Genomic DNA, 15,522 nt, shown 5'->3' on the forward strand with positions numbered 1-15,522 from the left:
AGTCATTGGGGTTTTTTTTTGTTGTTGTTATTATTGTTTTTTGTTGTTGTTTGTTGTTGTTGTTGTTGTTGTTGTTGTTGTTGTTTTACATAAGCCCTGGGAGGGCCAGAGAATTGGGTATGCAACCAACAATCATATCAGGCTATCCCACCAAGATGCCAGTGGAGACCTTTCCACAGAGGCACTGCCAACCCCTGGCCTGGGATGCTACCCTTATTTCTTTTGTCTTTGCTCTAAAAGCAACCTTGCTCTCAATATCACTTTGTCACACACTGGCCCTGTCCCCAAGGAGACTCCATATGGTTGCTGCTCCTTCCCATCACTCTCTTACAAAGGAGCATCTCATGCCAGTGCAGCTGACCGATGTGGCCCAGGCCACGTGCTGCACCCTAGCTGCAAGGGATGCTGGGAAAGCAAGTTTCTGACCACCACCTTTGGGAAGCAGGACTCAAAGAGAGGGAAATCCTCCAAACACAAGAAGGATATTCAAAAGCTGCTGGCTAGCCTAAAAGCAAGACAAATGTACCTCGGACTTGGCATTGTGGTTTCTTTCTTCCCATCCCTCACTGCCCATAAAAAGTCCCCCAGCTTGAATACATCTTCTTTTAAGAGCCCATATTTCTGCTCAGGGAAACAGCATGCACTTTGGAGTGAGATCCCAGCTCAAATCTCAATGGGTGATGACCTTGAGCAATTCTGAAAAGTGCATATAGTTCTACCCTCATGATGGTGATGTGATATACAGGCTGGCCAGTCCCCGTACTTGGTGCAGCCTTGGAAGCAGAATCCTTGAATCTTCATAGCCCATGAGGAAGGGGAAGCCTTCCCCACACTTTCCTGAGATTGAATTTTCACTATTCTACAATGGAGGCTAGGAGCCAGATTTAACTTTCCTTTTTTTTTTTTTTAATTTTTTATGTTTATTTATTGTTGAGAGACAGACAGACAGACAGAGAGTGTGAGCAGGGGAAGGGCAGAGAGAGAAGACACAGAATCTGAAGCAGGCTCCAGGATCTGAGCTGTCAGCACAGAGCCCTGCAGGCTCGAACCCATGAACCGTGAGATTATGACCTGAGCCGAAGTCTGATGCTTAACCGACTGAGCCACCCAGGCACCCCATTAAGTTTCTTTTTAAAAACAATGTGAAGTTTCTTGCAGCCAAGTGTCCTGCAGCAAATTCCTACCAGTCACAACTACACTGCAAGATGTTCATAGTTGTTATTACAAATGGTGAGGTTAGCCATTCTCAGCTCATCCTTCTCTGTTCCTTTTGAGTTAAAGAATCCCCTTCAAGCGTCATAGACGAGGGCTTCTCATACTTTCAATGTGCGGAGCAATCACAGGGTCCTGCTTATAATACAGATTGAAATTCAATCGGTATGGGGTGGGCCCAAAACTCAGTTTATTCTACAATTTCCCAGGTGATGTTGATGCTGCAAATCCATACACCATGCTGTGAATATCAGAATCATAGACAATATCTCTGGGGTGAGTGAAGTCCAATTAATTACCCTATTAAAAATTCCGGAACCAGCTTACTTAATAGCCACTACCCACCCCCCTTCACCAAGGGTGTTTTTAGGCTTCCTTTTATAAGGCTCTACCTCTACACCCTGATGCTCCAACTACAGAAATACTAAGTTCCTTGAAGGGGGTAATCAGTACCTTGATCTCTGTGGTCCAAATGATATCATGCACATCTTAGGCTTTCATAAATACTTGAATAAACCACCAAAATGAAACTCAAAGACCTGATAGGGGCAAGTCCGTCCAGGAAGGCTTCCCAGAGGAAGTAGGTCTTTCAACTGATTCGGTAGTGAGGAAACCCCAAGTCCAAGAAGGAAAACAGCCTGCTTCTGTGTACGTTTCCTTTATCCTCTGGAAAACAACCTTCAATCACCAAGGCCTCCCATTTGCCTCCCCTGTAGAGACAACTTGAACTTGAGAAACAGTGACAACCCATCAGCTATCCTTTAAATAAACAAAATACGCAGCTGTCATTTCCACACGATATTTAATCCTTCAGAATTGCAGCATATAAAAAGTAAACCCATAAATTTCCCAGAAAGCTTTGTTTCTGCTGAGTTTATCGTGTCCTCCAAAGAATAATAATACATAAACTCAACGACCAAATGACTTCAGCTCTGCCCAAACATCCCATGGATAGTGTTTTATTTCTAAGGTAATTTGGATGTTTTCCCCCCTCACTAGAAAAAGAAGATGGCTTTTCTCTACAAGTTCAATGAACCTCATTGCTCCCAACTGGGCCTGACTCCCATTTCTGCATGCCTCGGGTTTCATAGCCAGTTAGACATTTAACAAGTACAATAGCAATCTGACACTGTACCCTTGCCTCCTGATCCCCATCTGTCAGATTCTGGTAACGCCACTGCTCTCCAAGTACCCAGCCACCCTTGAGATGTGTAAAGCAGTGTGATGAGGTATCTAAAAAGCCTCTGGCTGCCAGAATGGCTCTTAAACACAGGAAATACAAACAGGAAACGTTGTCAAGTTTTTCAATTGGCAGTAACTCTAATGTCAGAAAATGGTAAAGTTTGTCAGCCTGAGACATCTCTCTTATTCAGACTTGCCTTCAACAATGGGGTTGGCTTTCTCTCCCAAAACCCATTTGGAGCTAAATGACCAAGTATGTAGGCATTCTCTCCTCTAGTGAGGAAGGCTCCAGGAAGCAGCAAAGCTGCCCAGACACTCATTGATTCACCAAACATTTTTTCAGCACCTACTAAGTGCCAGCCTAGGGGGAAAAAGAGCTACCCAAAGGACGGTAATTAGATCAATCCACTACAGTCTTCCTCTTTGAGAACCAAGGTATCCAAGATTCCAAAAATCTAGCTGGTGGGACTCAAACCTATACATTCTCAATTCCCCAAATAAGAATCTAAAAGCCTAGTGAAAATTCTATGGTGCCCTGGAGCTTGGTAAACTTCCATTCACGGAGTGCTTCACAGAGGGTCAATCAATGGGAAGTGAATCAATGAATGCTTGGGCCAAGGGTGCAGTTCTTGGACGGTGAGACTTATCAAACATAAGTTTCTAGAGACTGGGCCTTTCTAGAAAGAAATAACTAAGGCAGGACATATGTTTACCTTGGAGCCCCTCTATCAGAGTTCAGGGAATGTGTTGTTGTTTTTTGACTGTTACATAATACATTAACACAAATTTAGTGGCTTAAAACAAATCTATTATCTCAGAGTTCTGTAGATCAGAACTCCAGACATGGCATGCCTGGGATCTCTGCTCAGGGTCTCAAGTTACTGGCCAGGCTAGTTCTTTTCTAGAGGCTCTTGGGGGAAATCCACCTGAGCTCATTCAGGTCCCCATTGCCATGCTGGCTCTCAGCTCCTCTGGGCCACCTACATTCCCTGCCAGGGGTCCCCTCAAGCTCCAAAGCCAGTGTGGAGAATTTCTTGCTCATCAAACCCTTCCTCTGCTTTAAATCTCTGACTTTTCCTGTCTCTGACCTCTAGACCCAGATTTAAAGGGTCACGTGACTTGACTAAGCCCATAAGGAAAATCTCCCTACTTTAAGGTGAACCAATCTGAGACCTCCTTTACTTCTGCAAAATCCCTTCACGGTGCCACCTCAACGAGTAAGTGGGGCAAGTATGTGTACTCCAGGTCTAGGAACTTCTGGAGCCATCTGCGATTTCTGCCCACCCCAGGGAAGGAGAGGGAAAAGGCAGATAAAGTCACAGTGCCTCCCTGAGTATCACAGTTTATGTGCCTTCCCTCTTCTCCGGAGCAGCAGCCAGTGTCCGGGGATTTTATTCTCTAAACCTACAAAACAATGTACAGCCACCGTGTCCCCAGCCTCAGCCTCATAGGGAAGGTTGAAAAAATAGGAGTGTGCAACATCCCTGGTCCCATGGAGCTCCAAGGAGAGTCGGGAGACCACATCTATGCCTCCCTCTGAGAAATGTCTAACATGGCTCATCATTTGTAGGAAGATCAGTGCAGGAGGCTTCACAGAAGAAGCAAGGACTTGAGATTGTTGGTGAAGAACAGGCAGACCACCGCACCACAGAGATAGCTGGAGCTTCCATGGCCTTGCTCGGCAGCCTGGAGCTGCCTCCCAACTGGAGCCAAAGCAATGCTGAGCAGTAGGGGCCTCTGTGCCAGGACGATGTGAGGAGCCGGGCGGAAGGAGAGTGGGTCTCTGGCTGTGGAGGTCTGCGACAGCAGCAAGACTGGCCAACACCAAGAGCCAGAGGTCTGGCTACCGGCAGGAAGGACTCACCGGTGACAGCAGCTCTACCAGGACTGTGGCCCAATGAAAGGGTTTCCTCTTTTTCAATCTGGGAACATGTCTGGGCCTACGTGTTGACTCGAAGTGCCGTGCAAGACATGCTGTCACCCCACCAGCAGCACCACAGATTTCACTCTACTGCCTTATTCCTTAATATCCTCCAATGGCTTCCAAGGAGGAATTTCGAGCCCTTAGCTAAGGTCTTCCCTGGCAGTGGCTGTGTGGTGGCTAATCAGCACACCAGGCCAAGCTGATGATACATTAAAGGAAGAGCTACATATTTCAGCAGCCCCTTTGCACCCATTGCAAAGGGTGAAAGAGGTCAAGCAATCTGGCTTCCGGACTGAACGCTGATCAACAATACCTCTGTACCAGGTAGTTCCTGCTTTTTGTCCCCCTTGGGGGAGAAGCCTCATGGCTCAGACAGGGGGCGGATGGCTACAAGTGCATGCAATTTAAGAGTAAAGAGAAAACATATGGGTTGAATATTTTTAAAATATTACCCCCACTGCACCCTCTTCCCCTTTATCCTGAGAACCCCCTTCTGAACAGGTGGTGAAAGGGCCTGCCAAGAGATAATTTTGAGAGCTGTCTCACTGCATTAACATCTTGTTAAACAGGGTTTAACAAGGACTGTTAAACATCACCCTAATCACTTTCATTTCATGGTTACTTCTGGCAGGTACATATGGTGAAAGCTGATACTCAGGGGCTGATTAACAGACTATTTCTTTGCTCAGGGGAGAGAAAATTTTACGTGTCCTCCATGATGGCCTGACTTTCTGGAAGCCTGGGAGGAATCGTATTCCTTTGAAAGAGAGCATCTTTCACTTCAGACTGACCAAATGTATTGTGTAGTGTGATACACTTCTATAGGAGCACCTGCCCAAGGGAAAACAGGACGCTGCTTCCCAATTCCAAGGCGAGGCTTGCTCATTTATGTATTCAGTCAACCAACACCCATTGAACATGTGCTGTGTGCGGGGGGGCGGGGGGAGACGGGGAATGGGCACTATGCTGGGATGGAGGTGCAGTGTTGAGCAAAATATGAGAGCTCATATGCCCTCAAGAAATGAGAAGGCAGACAGATGTCAAACGAATAATCTCATAGAGCAAATTGTAAAAGAAAAATTAGAAAAAAAGAAAGTGAAGAAGAAAAATAAAAGTAACATTACAACTATGAGTCTTATTTGAAGGGTTAGTCAAGTCAGGGAGGATGGGCCAAGCTTCCTGGGGGCTGGTCTGAAGACATTAACTTTGAGGCCAGGTGGTAGGAAAGAGCATGACCATGATCTGTCTGAGGAACTGAAGAGAGCCCACTGGGGTGGAGCGATTAAGGGATGTTATGGACTGAAGCATGTACCCCCCAAAATACATATGTGGAAGCCCTAACCCCCACTGTGACTATATATGGAAATGAGGCCTTCAGAGAGGTAATTAAGCTCAATGAGGTCATAAGGGTGGACCCCTAATCCAAGACAACTGGTGCCTTTATAAGAAGAGATACCAGAGGACTCTCTCTTTCTCTCTCTTTGCATGCACACAGGAAAAGCCAAGTGAGGACACAGTGAGAAGGTGACTATTTGCAAACCAAAGAAGTCTCACCAGAAAGCAACCCTACCAGCACCTTGATCTCAGATTTCTAAGCTTCCAGAGCTGTGACAAAATAAATATCCACTGCTTAAGCCACTCAGCCTGTGGTATTTTGTCACAACACCCACACCTACAAATATAAGGGGGAAACTGTCCTCTGTAAAGGTGGAGAGGCGGCTGCCCATGAGGGGCTTCATGTTAAGGATTCTGATCCTTGACATAAGAGCCATGGGAAGCCGATCAGAGGTCTGAATTTAATGGGGTTGGGGAGGGGGGTGTCAGCGAGATCCCAGTGGCTGTGCAATGAATAACAGCCGCTCGGACAAGGGCGAGAGTCGATGCAGATATTCTTCCAGCCATGACGCACCAATTCTATGTCTCTCATCCAGAGAGCACATGTGCTGGAAACAAGATAGGAGAGGCATTCCAGAAGCTCATGCCTCTCAAAGGCACTTGCCAAGGAAGGTGCTCACCAAACAGGGGGCCCAGGTGAGGCTGAACACTTGTCTATTTGCAGGAACTTTCAGCAGCAATGATGAGCACTCTTTCCTCCAGGGCAAAGAAACCAAGGAGTAGGGGTGGGGAGTTCGTTGGGTTGGCCCAGGGTTGCAGCACGGCAGGGGAGGTGGACAGAAGGAAAAGGCAGTGAGAGATGACAGTGTCATCCACGTGATCGGGGGACCTGGTCTATTGGGGCAGAATGGGGATCCTTGATTCCTAATTCAATATTCTTCCTCTGTGCTGTCTCCACTCACAAATGGCTTTTATTCTGAGTGGTTTTAGGATTAATAAGCTGAACACTTTGCTCAGTTGAGGCTTCTGCTGCCTTATTACACTGTGGCAGCCCCCATGAGGCGTGCAACTAAGACGGATGAACTGGCACGCTAATGAATAAGGACTGAGATTCCAATGTCCCCTTCCATGGGAACTATGCATCTCTCCAATGGAGAAATGAAATCTTTGAGACAGCCTGATTATAAAAATAAAGGAGCATTATTATATTTGTCTGCCAGGATGATCACAGGACACTTGCAATTTATGACAGATATCACAAATAGAAAAACACACATGAAATACTATTTATTACAGTCACATCTACACCAATAAATTCCCTTCTAGAATAGAGGGGGTAACCTGAATACTTGAGGCAAAATGTTTTCCTGAAATATCCAAATATTGGAGCCAAAATAATATCTCACATTTGAAAAGTCACTAAGTTAATTTTCGTGATATTTCCCTGCGAGACTGCACTGGCACAGGGCTTCACAGCAAAGAAATAGCCTTTGATAAGAAAATTAATGATATAAACGTGATTGTAAGATCAGTTTTTGGGGCGCCTGGGTGGCGCAGTCGGTTAAGCGTCCGACTTCAGCCAGGTCACGATCTCGCGGTCCGTGAGTTCGAGCCCCGCGTCAGGCTCTGGGCTGATGGCTCGGAGCCTGGAGCCTGTTTCCGATTCTGTGTCTCCCTCTCTCTCTGCCCCTCCCCCGTTCATGCTCTGTCCCAAAAATAAATAAAAAACGTTGAAAAAAAAAAAAGATCAGTTTTTAAACTAGTCAAGAAAAAGCAACTACAGTTGACTCCTGTACAGTACAGAGGTTAGGGGCACCAACCCCCACCCAGTCAGAAATCTGCATTTAACTTTTGACTGCCCAGAAACTGAATTAATAGCCTACTTTTGACCAGAAGCCTTACCAATAACAAACACTTGATTGACACATATCTTGTATGTTATATGTATTACATACTATATTCTTACAATAAACTAAGCTAGAGAAAAGAAAACACTATTAAGAAAATCATGGGGCACCTGGGTGGCTTAGTTGGTTAAGCGTCCAACTTCAGCTCAGGTCATGATCTCACAGTTCATGAGTTCCAGTCCCACATCGGACTCTGAGCTGACAGCTCAGAGCCTGGAGCCTGCTTGGGATTCTGTGTCTCCCTCTCTCTCTGCCCCTCCCCCGCTCATCCTCTGTCCTTCTCTCTCTCTCTCAAAAATAAACATTAAAAAAATTTTTTTAAAGAAAAGAAAATCATAAGATGGAGGGGAGGGCACCTGGGTGTCTCAATTGGTTGAGCATCTGACTCTTGATTTCAGCTCAGGTCATGATCCCAGGGTTGTGGGATCAAGCCCTGAGTCGGGCTCTGTGCTGATCATGGAGCCTGCTTGGGATTCTCTCTCCCCTCCTGCCCCTCCCCCCACCTCTCTCTAAACTAACAAATAAAATCATAAGGAAGAGAAAATACACTTACAGTACTATACCGTAATTACTGAAAAAAATCCACATAGAAATAGACCCTCTCAGTTCATGCTTGTGTTATTCAAGGGTCAGCTATAGTTAAAATTTGTTTGGGGGGGCACCTGTGTGGCTCAGTCGGTTAAGCATCTGACTTTGACTCAGGTCATGATCTCATAGTTTGTGAGTTCCAGCCCCGCATGGGGCTCTGTGCTGACAGCTCGGAGCCTGGAGCCTGCTTCAGATTCTGTGTCTCCTTCTCTCTCTGCTCCTCCCTGACTTGTGCTCTGTCCCTGTCTCTCATAAATAAATAAATAAATAAAATTCGTTTTGCACCTCAGAAACATTTTCCATGTAATCAGTTGATACACATTAGTGTATAGGGGTTGATTTTTCAATTATATTTTGGGGTATGGTCTGCACACGAGGTGCAAAATTTCATGAAGTCAGTGACAAAGGAGCTGAAGAAACACATGAATCACATGGCGAGTCATTGACAAAGGAAGGTCTGGCCACATAGACCAGTTAGTCCTGACAGAATGGAAAACTGACAAGAAAGATGCCAAGGAGAGGTGCTTCAGTGAGGGTGATTTAAGTAGCAAAGAATTAGGAGATGCCCTTGGGAGAAAGCCCTCTTTACCATCTTGCTGAGAAAATCAAACACAAAGCCTATCACAGAATTTTGTCAGGAAAATCAGGCCCTCAAAAAAGCCACATTCTGGCAAATTATTCTGAGAATTAACATATAATTACAAGCTATGTTTTATAAAATAGGAGACAAATTTCTTTTCGTGATTTTCACCTTTGTTTTTCACGATGGAAGTCCCAATCAAACCTGTTTCCACATGAAATTTTGGACTCAGTTTTAAGGAGCTAATTTTGGGGTGCCTGGGTGGCTCAGTCGGTTAAGTGGCCGACTTCGGCTCAGGTCATGATCTCGCGGTCCATGAGTTCGAGCCCCGCGTCGGGCTCTGTGCTGACAGCTCAGAGCCTGGAGCCTGTTTCAGATTGTGTCTCCCTCTCTCTGACCCTCCCCTGTTCATGCTCTGTCTCTCCCTGTCAAAAATAAATAAAACATTAAAAATATATAATTATTTATATATATAATATATAAATATTATATTATATATAATATATACATATAATATATAAATATTATATTATATATATATAATATATAAATATATATATAATATATATATATATAAAATATATATTTAATTTAAAAAAAGGAGCTAATTTTAACAGTTCTTTTTAGGTCCTCACCGTCCTCAGATGAAGAGGACCCACTGCCACCATCTCAGCTCCCACCCCTGCCCCACTTTCTGACTTGCACCACTTTCTGACTTGCACACACACAGGAGACATGACTTGACCTCCAAATCTGGGGTCTAAAACCCAGAGGACATGATTCTTACCTCCTTCTCTCAACCCACACATATCTAAATACATATCAACCTTCTTTTTAGAGCACTCCATTACAGCAGCAACGCTTTTTCTTTCTAATGTTTATTTACTTTTGAAAGAGAGAGAGAGAGAGGCACGAGCAGGGTAGGGACAGAGAGGGAGACACAGAATCCGAAGCAGGCTCTAGGATCTGAGCTGTCAGCACAGAGCCTGACGTGGGGCTCGAACTCACGGACCGGGACATCATGACCTGAGCTGCCGCTGGAAGCTTAACCAACTGAGCCACTCAGGTGCCCCTACAGCAGCAACTCTTAATCTTTTTTCCGCCCAGATGCACTTGACTGGGTGATGTCCATATTCAAGATAGTCTCCTATGAGCTACCCACGTTGGTATTGCAGTTCCTGCCCCTACATTTCACTCCCCTTTCTGTCACTCAGGAGAAGAAATCAGAATGCAAAGAAGTATAATCATTACAGAGTTCTGAATTTTGTATGATGTTTCCTGAATTTTGTAATTTCCTGATTCTCTGTAAAGCTTTTTGGTTTCATGATCACAGTTGAAAGCCAATCACTGCCTACAGATCTCTCAGAGGTAACTATAACCTAGTCTCTACCACTTAACGCTCTTGAAAGTTACTAATTAAAACTATACTTCTTTTAAACTACTCCGTTGTTCCACTTTGAGCAGGTGACATTTGGACAGCAAGCCTCATGTGCCACAGACACAAACATGGGTGTCTGTGGACCCAGATGCCACATGTGGTGTGGATAACTCCAAGTGAGAGTTCAGAAAGATAAAATGGAAGGTCTGGGAAAATGTTTTGAAAGGAAGGTTTATTTTGCATATCCTTAACATCCAAGGAATAAATAACGCAGCAGTTTCTCTTCTCCAGGCCAACAACCTCTGTTCTGGCATCACCAAGTATTACCATGGCCATATCAGCCATAACCTTGCAAATGGAAATTTATCTGGTACTGATTTCTCACTGGGCTAACAAGAGGCAAGAGACACTCACGTTTCCCGGAATGTTCACTTTTACATTACTATTGTTTTCTCCTGCTAACTGCTTGAGAGCCAGGAGGCGGCCCTGCATCTCTTTCTTTCCCTGATTTCCCAATTTGTTTTCATGATTCACCCAGCTGAGAACCTCAACCAGAATGAGGCACAATAGCAAAAGAGGCAGAAAGGAAAATTAATATTTTCTACATAGACTTCCTCATCTCGGGTAGATTTATGAATTTCGCTTCCGTTATGCAGAAGTTAGCATTTTTAACAATGAGGGGGGAAAATCTTTAATTGTTTTTTTTATTGCCTCAAGAGCTCCAAAGACATCTTGTGCTATGTCGTCATTTACATTTCACATTAAATGCAAAATATGTTTGAAACGAGCAAATATTTGTTTTAATTTGATACATCTGTTAACTGAAATGCTAAAAAGACAGCTAAATCACTATACTAAATTCAGCGATTTGTAAACAACTTATATATTCAGTTGTTCTGGGTTAAAAATGCCCCAAAGCCTAAGTTTTATGACACCCACAAAGTAAATTGCATTGTATTAATCTGATGGAGGCAGGCCGTGATTTCTTCCTCTTCACTCCATTAATTTATTTCCTAACTTGAGTTAATTAGCGAGGTTCCTATTTTTAAAAGCTCTTTGAAATTCATTGGGAGAGAGGGACATTTGCAAGAACTGCTTTGAAAACCCACTGCAAAGGAAATGAGCTAATACAAACGGTAAATTCCCCCAAGACATGATCGCACATTGAGCACCTGATTGCCAGTCAACAATCTTTCTGCCCGGGAAAGCAGTGGGCGATGAATACATAGTTGTTTTAAGAAAGAAGGAGAGAAGTGGAAGGAAAGAATGAGAGCAGCAGTGAGAACAAACTCCTCACAGGCAATTGCTAACTGGAGGAGAGGATCCCCAAGGTCCTATTCATCTCCAGGTATAAGTCTGTGGTACTCCAATATGATGCTACAAAATGAAGACTGACTTCAACTTGGAACAATACCCATTGGGATAAATATAAAAATTACCCACTATTCAGAGAAGTGATAACAAAAAAACAATACAGAGATTGGCCCAACAGAGAACAAAGATAAATAAATTATTTTTCCTTGGTCAAATGAAGCCTTAATTCCTAAATTAGACCGGGAGGTAGTGCACTTTACTCAGAAAAAAAAAGGGAGGGGGATTCATTCACACTATAGTATAAATTACTGCTAAAAGTTTAAGATATGCCTAAGGGTATACCAGGGAAGAGAGAACTAGCCTTTCAATGGATATTCAAGCCAATCTAATATCCATTCCTTCCTGGAATACTCTGGGAAGCAGGAGGTGGGTGAGAGATTGAGTTGGGTTGGGTGTCCTTCCCAAGTCCCCAGATGTCAACACCTGCCACAGACTCCTTACTCCAACTTCCAGAGGCTGGCCCTAGGAAGCAGCAACACCACCAGCCTAATCTAGGTAGCACCTTCCTTTTCAAAGTCCTTTTTTGTTTCATTTTCACTTCAACATGAGCCTGTGTAAGCCACTGGGAACCACTCATTTCCCAGCCCTGGGAAGCAAGGTCACAATGTAGGAGCTGTGCTTATTTGAATTAGATCTTCTCTCTCCTAGACTCAAATTCCTCCTCTAGGAAATGGAAATATAAACCACCTAGCACAGCCCCTGATGCAGAGTAGGCATCCAAAAATTGCAAGCTCTTCCTCTCATTTTATACAGAACAGAAAAGTCAAGTCTGCTGTACAGACACAGCAGAAGCCAGGGGCAGGGCTGGGACAACACCAGGTTCTTTCCATCCCTTCTCAAGTGCCTTCACATTTTCTTCCATGTCAACCCCCTGGCCCTTGAACCTGTTACTCAGGTTTCCCACACCAAAACAAACAGTGCCATGATTTATTCCTTTTCCTGATGCCACATTAGAAAGGGCTCCTTCCTTCTTTCCTGACACACAGAAGGACCTGGCTTTAAATATTTGCACCACAACAAAAGTTTGGAAAGCAAACAGCTTTCTCTGCAGTGGAATTGAGTATTTGGGATGATCAATCAAGTCCCAGGAACCTGTGACACCAGATTTTCTGGATCAAACAGGCTGGCCATACCTGCCACATTTCTCTGTTCTGATAAAGGTATAGAGCCAACACAACAGAAACTTGAGAAGTACCCTGAGGACCGTGTGTCTGAAAGCTCCAGTTTCTTAAGACTTGGGTAGATCTCTCCAGGGGAATGTAACTGCAGCCTGGAGAGTGTGTATTTCTGGCAGCCTGCTTCTCCCAAGGAGGAGAAAAATGGGAACAAAATCCAATTGCCTGAGGAAGGTTCTCCAGGGTAAAGACAGCTAGATAAGAATGCCCCCTTTTATCTCCACAGACCTTGATCCTTCTCAGAGGACTTTCACCTCTCCCACATTACCTAATGACCATCACACTTCTCAGTATGCTTAACTCCACTTTACTACAGGTATTCTGTGACTTGCCAGAGTCACAGAGCTGCTGTCCTGAAACATAGGCAGACTCCGGCTCCTGGTCTAGGGTTCTTTTCTCTGTTACCCAAGTCCCCAAAACACAGGAAAGAAGCATGCAGAGGTTCAGAGCAATGCCTCTTCAGCCCCAGCAAACGGAGGTGTACGCCGGCAAGGCAGGACGACCAGCTAAGAGGAGCACAGGGAATGGGGGGTGGGGAGGGGGAGGCCAGCTCCCTGGTTATCCCTTCACCCCCTCCCCCCAGGACTCACTCAGGAAGATAATGGTCTGCCTCCTGGCTGTCTTGCTCTCCTCGCTCTCCGACTTGTTCAACTGCGGCCGCCGTCCCTTCCCTGCCAGCGTGCCCTGGCTGCTCCTCAGAAGCACCTGCATCATGTTCCAGCACATGAACGCCACAGAGACCAGGACCAAGAGGTAGATGACGAAGGCGCCGAAGATGCTGGACTGGAAGACAGTCCAGCGGTTGGAAAGGTTGGTACAGATGGACATGTTGGAGGTCTCCGGCTGCTCGTGGTGCCGCGTGCGGGAGACGTTGCAGGAGAGACCCCAGTGATTGGGCACGGTCACCAGGGGGTACTCGACTCCCATGGCAAAAAGCAGAGGCAACGCCACCAGGGCGGAGGTGACCCAGACGAAGCCAATCAGCAGCTTCACCTGGCAGGGCCCCGACACGGCCTTGTACCTGAAGGGGTGGCAGATGGCAACGTAGCGCTCAAAGCTGAGCGTCAGCACGTGCAGCAGCGTGGCATAGCTGCAGGCCTCGAAGAGGAAAGTGTGAATCTTACAGGACACGGCGTAGCTGGGCGTGGTCAGGGGGTTCCAGATGATGCTGTAGAACTCCATGGGCATGCCGACGAGGAAGACCAAGATGTCCGAGCAAGCCAGGCTCACCATGTGATCCGTCACCTCCTTCTGCAAGTAACCTTTCTTCTGCAGCACCTGGGTGACCCGAATGGTGACACTATTCCCCAGAATGCCCACCACGAAGATGGCCAGGTACACCAGGATGAGGGTGATTTTGATCCAGGTGGCCACCTCGAACTCGGGGACGTGGGTGTGATCGATGACATAGGAGCAGTCACTGCTGGGGTCCCTGTGCGAAGCCATGAGGGTGAAAGCCACGCCACCCGGTCCAAAGACCTCCTCAACTTGCCTTCTTCCTGCCAGCAGAGCCCAGAGCTCTGGGCTGCAACTCACCAGGGCCGGCCCAGCGCTTGCTCATCCACGCTCACCTGGAAAGAGTAACTTAGTACTTCTGGTGCTTTCATGGAAACTTCCTGGAGCAGCCCAACCTAGCAGGGGCCCGGGAGGCGCCTGGGGGTGGAGTTTGGGGTGTGTGTATGTGTGTGTGTGTGTGTGTGTGTGTGTACGGGCCAGGCGGGGAGAGAGGAGGAAGGAGGTCGTACTCTCCCCGCGGGGAGTGAGTTCCGCGGCACCCCCAGCGCCCGCCCTTCCCCTCGCTGCCCCCGCTCGGCGCGCCCCGCCATGGAGTCCCCCGCCCCGGCTCAGCGCTCCCTGCCGTTGCGGGCCCCAACCCAACCCCCTGCAGCACCCTCTCCAGAGCTGCGGGGGAGGAGCGGTCAGCGATTAATCATTAACTTCCGCGCACTGTGCTCCGGGGCCCTGCTGCAGACCCAGCCCGGCAGCGGGGTTTGACTCAGCACGCAGTCGTGGTCCCCAAATCAGATCTTGGCCCCGGAGCACAGGGCAACGAGTGGCCCCACCGCCCACGCGGCCACCGCCGGGGCAGCGGTCGCCTCCTGTCCCGAAGCGCATTCCGCAGAGGCGCGGCCGCGGGGAAGCTGGAGTGCGTTCCGGACTTGCAGTCCAGGGCTGAGGCTGGCGACGACGAACTTCCCCTCCCTGTCCTAATGTCCCTTCAGACGCTGTGCCACCGCCAGCATGGGAGCGGCGGGACCCAGGTGCCCGCGTCCCTGGCCTGCCGCCCTGGGGGAGCCAGCAAGCAGTTGCCTCCTTGGTGCCCTATCTTCCGACGCTCGGGGTGTTCCCAGCTGCCTCACGAAGTGAGCCCCAAGGAAGCTACCAGGAACTCCCTAAAAGCCCTGCCTTTCTCCAGAGCCTCCCTTGCTGCGGAGGGACCGGAGGAACGCGACCCCCGCCCCTCAGTTGTGCTCCTCCGCACTGCGGGGGCCCTCGCGAAGTCTTTAACTGGGAGAAGGTGTATGTGAGAATGTCACACTCCTCCAGGATGCCCCACATGGGAGGCGCGTCCTTTTGAGGGACCTGCGACCAAGACACCAAGGCCACCCCAAACAGGGACACAGTGTAAAAATGGCATTAAGGATCAGGACATTTTCCCTCTCTTCAGAGAGAGGAAAACCTCTAATGGACCCATTTCAGCTCCTAATTCCAAAATCATAGGTAAATCATAGGTAATGGATGCGGAGGAGAAGGCCGTCCTGTGAACTGTGGGGTGTTTAGCTCCTACATGCCCGCCCCCCAACAGTGATAGCCAAAATGCCTCCAGACGTCACCAAATGTCCTTTAAGGGGACAAAATCCTCCCAG

The 15,522-nt window shown here is 47.1% G+C and overlaps 1 protein-coding gene across 1 annotated transcript in view; it reads right to left on the reverse strand.

Moving 5' to 3' along the window:
* The window catches only part of GPR39 (G protein-coupled receptor 39), a 194,475-nt gene extending 180,034 nt beyond the window's left edge, over nucleotides 1-14,441 (reverse strand). The window contains exon 1 of the mRNA XM_058715470.1: nucleotides 13,246-14,441. Coding sequence (XP_058571453.1) covers nucleotides 13,246-14,101 — 856 coding nt within the window. The 5' untranslated portion in view covers nucleotides 14,102-14,441. The remainder of the gene's footprint in view (nucleotides 1-13,245) is intronic.
* Nucleotides 14,442-15,522: the final 1,081 nt, after the last annotated feature.

Source organism: Neofelis nebulosa, chromosome 2 (assembly GCF_028018385.1).
Source record: "Neofelis nebulosa isolate mNeoNeb1 chromosome 2, mNeoNeb1.pri, whole genome shotgun sequence".
Classification (NCBI taxonomy): Eukaryota; Metazoa; Chordata; class Mammalia; order Carnivora; family Felidae; genus Neofelis; species Neofelis nebulosa.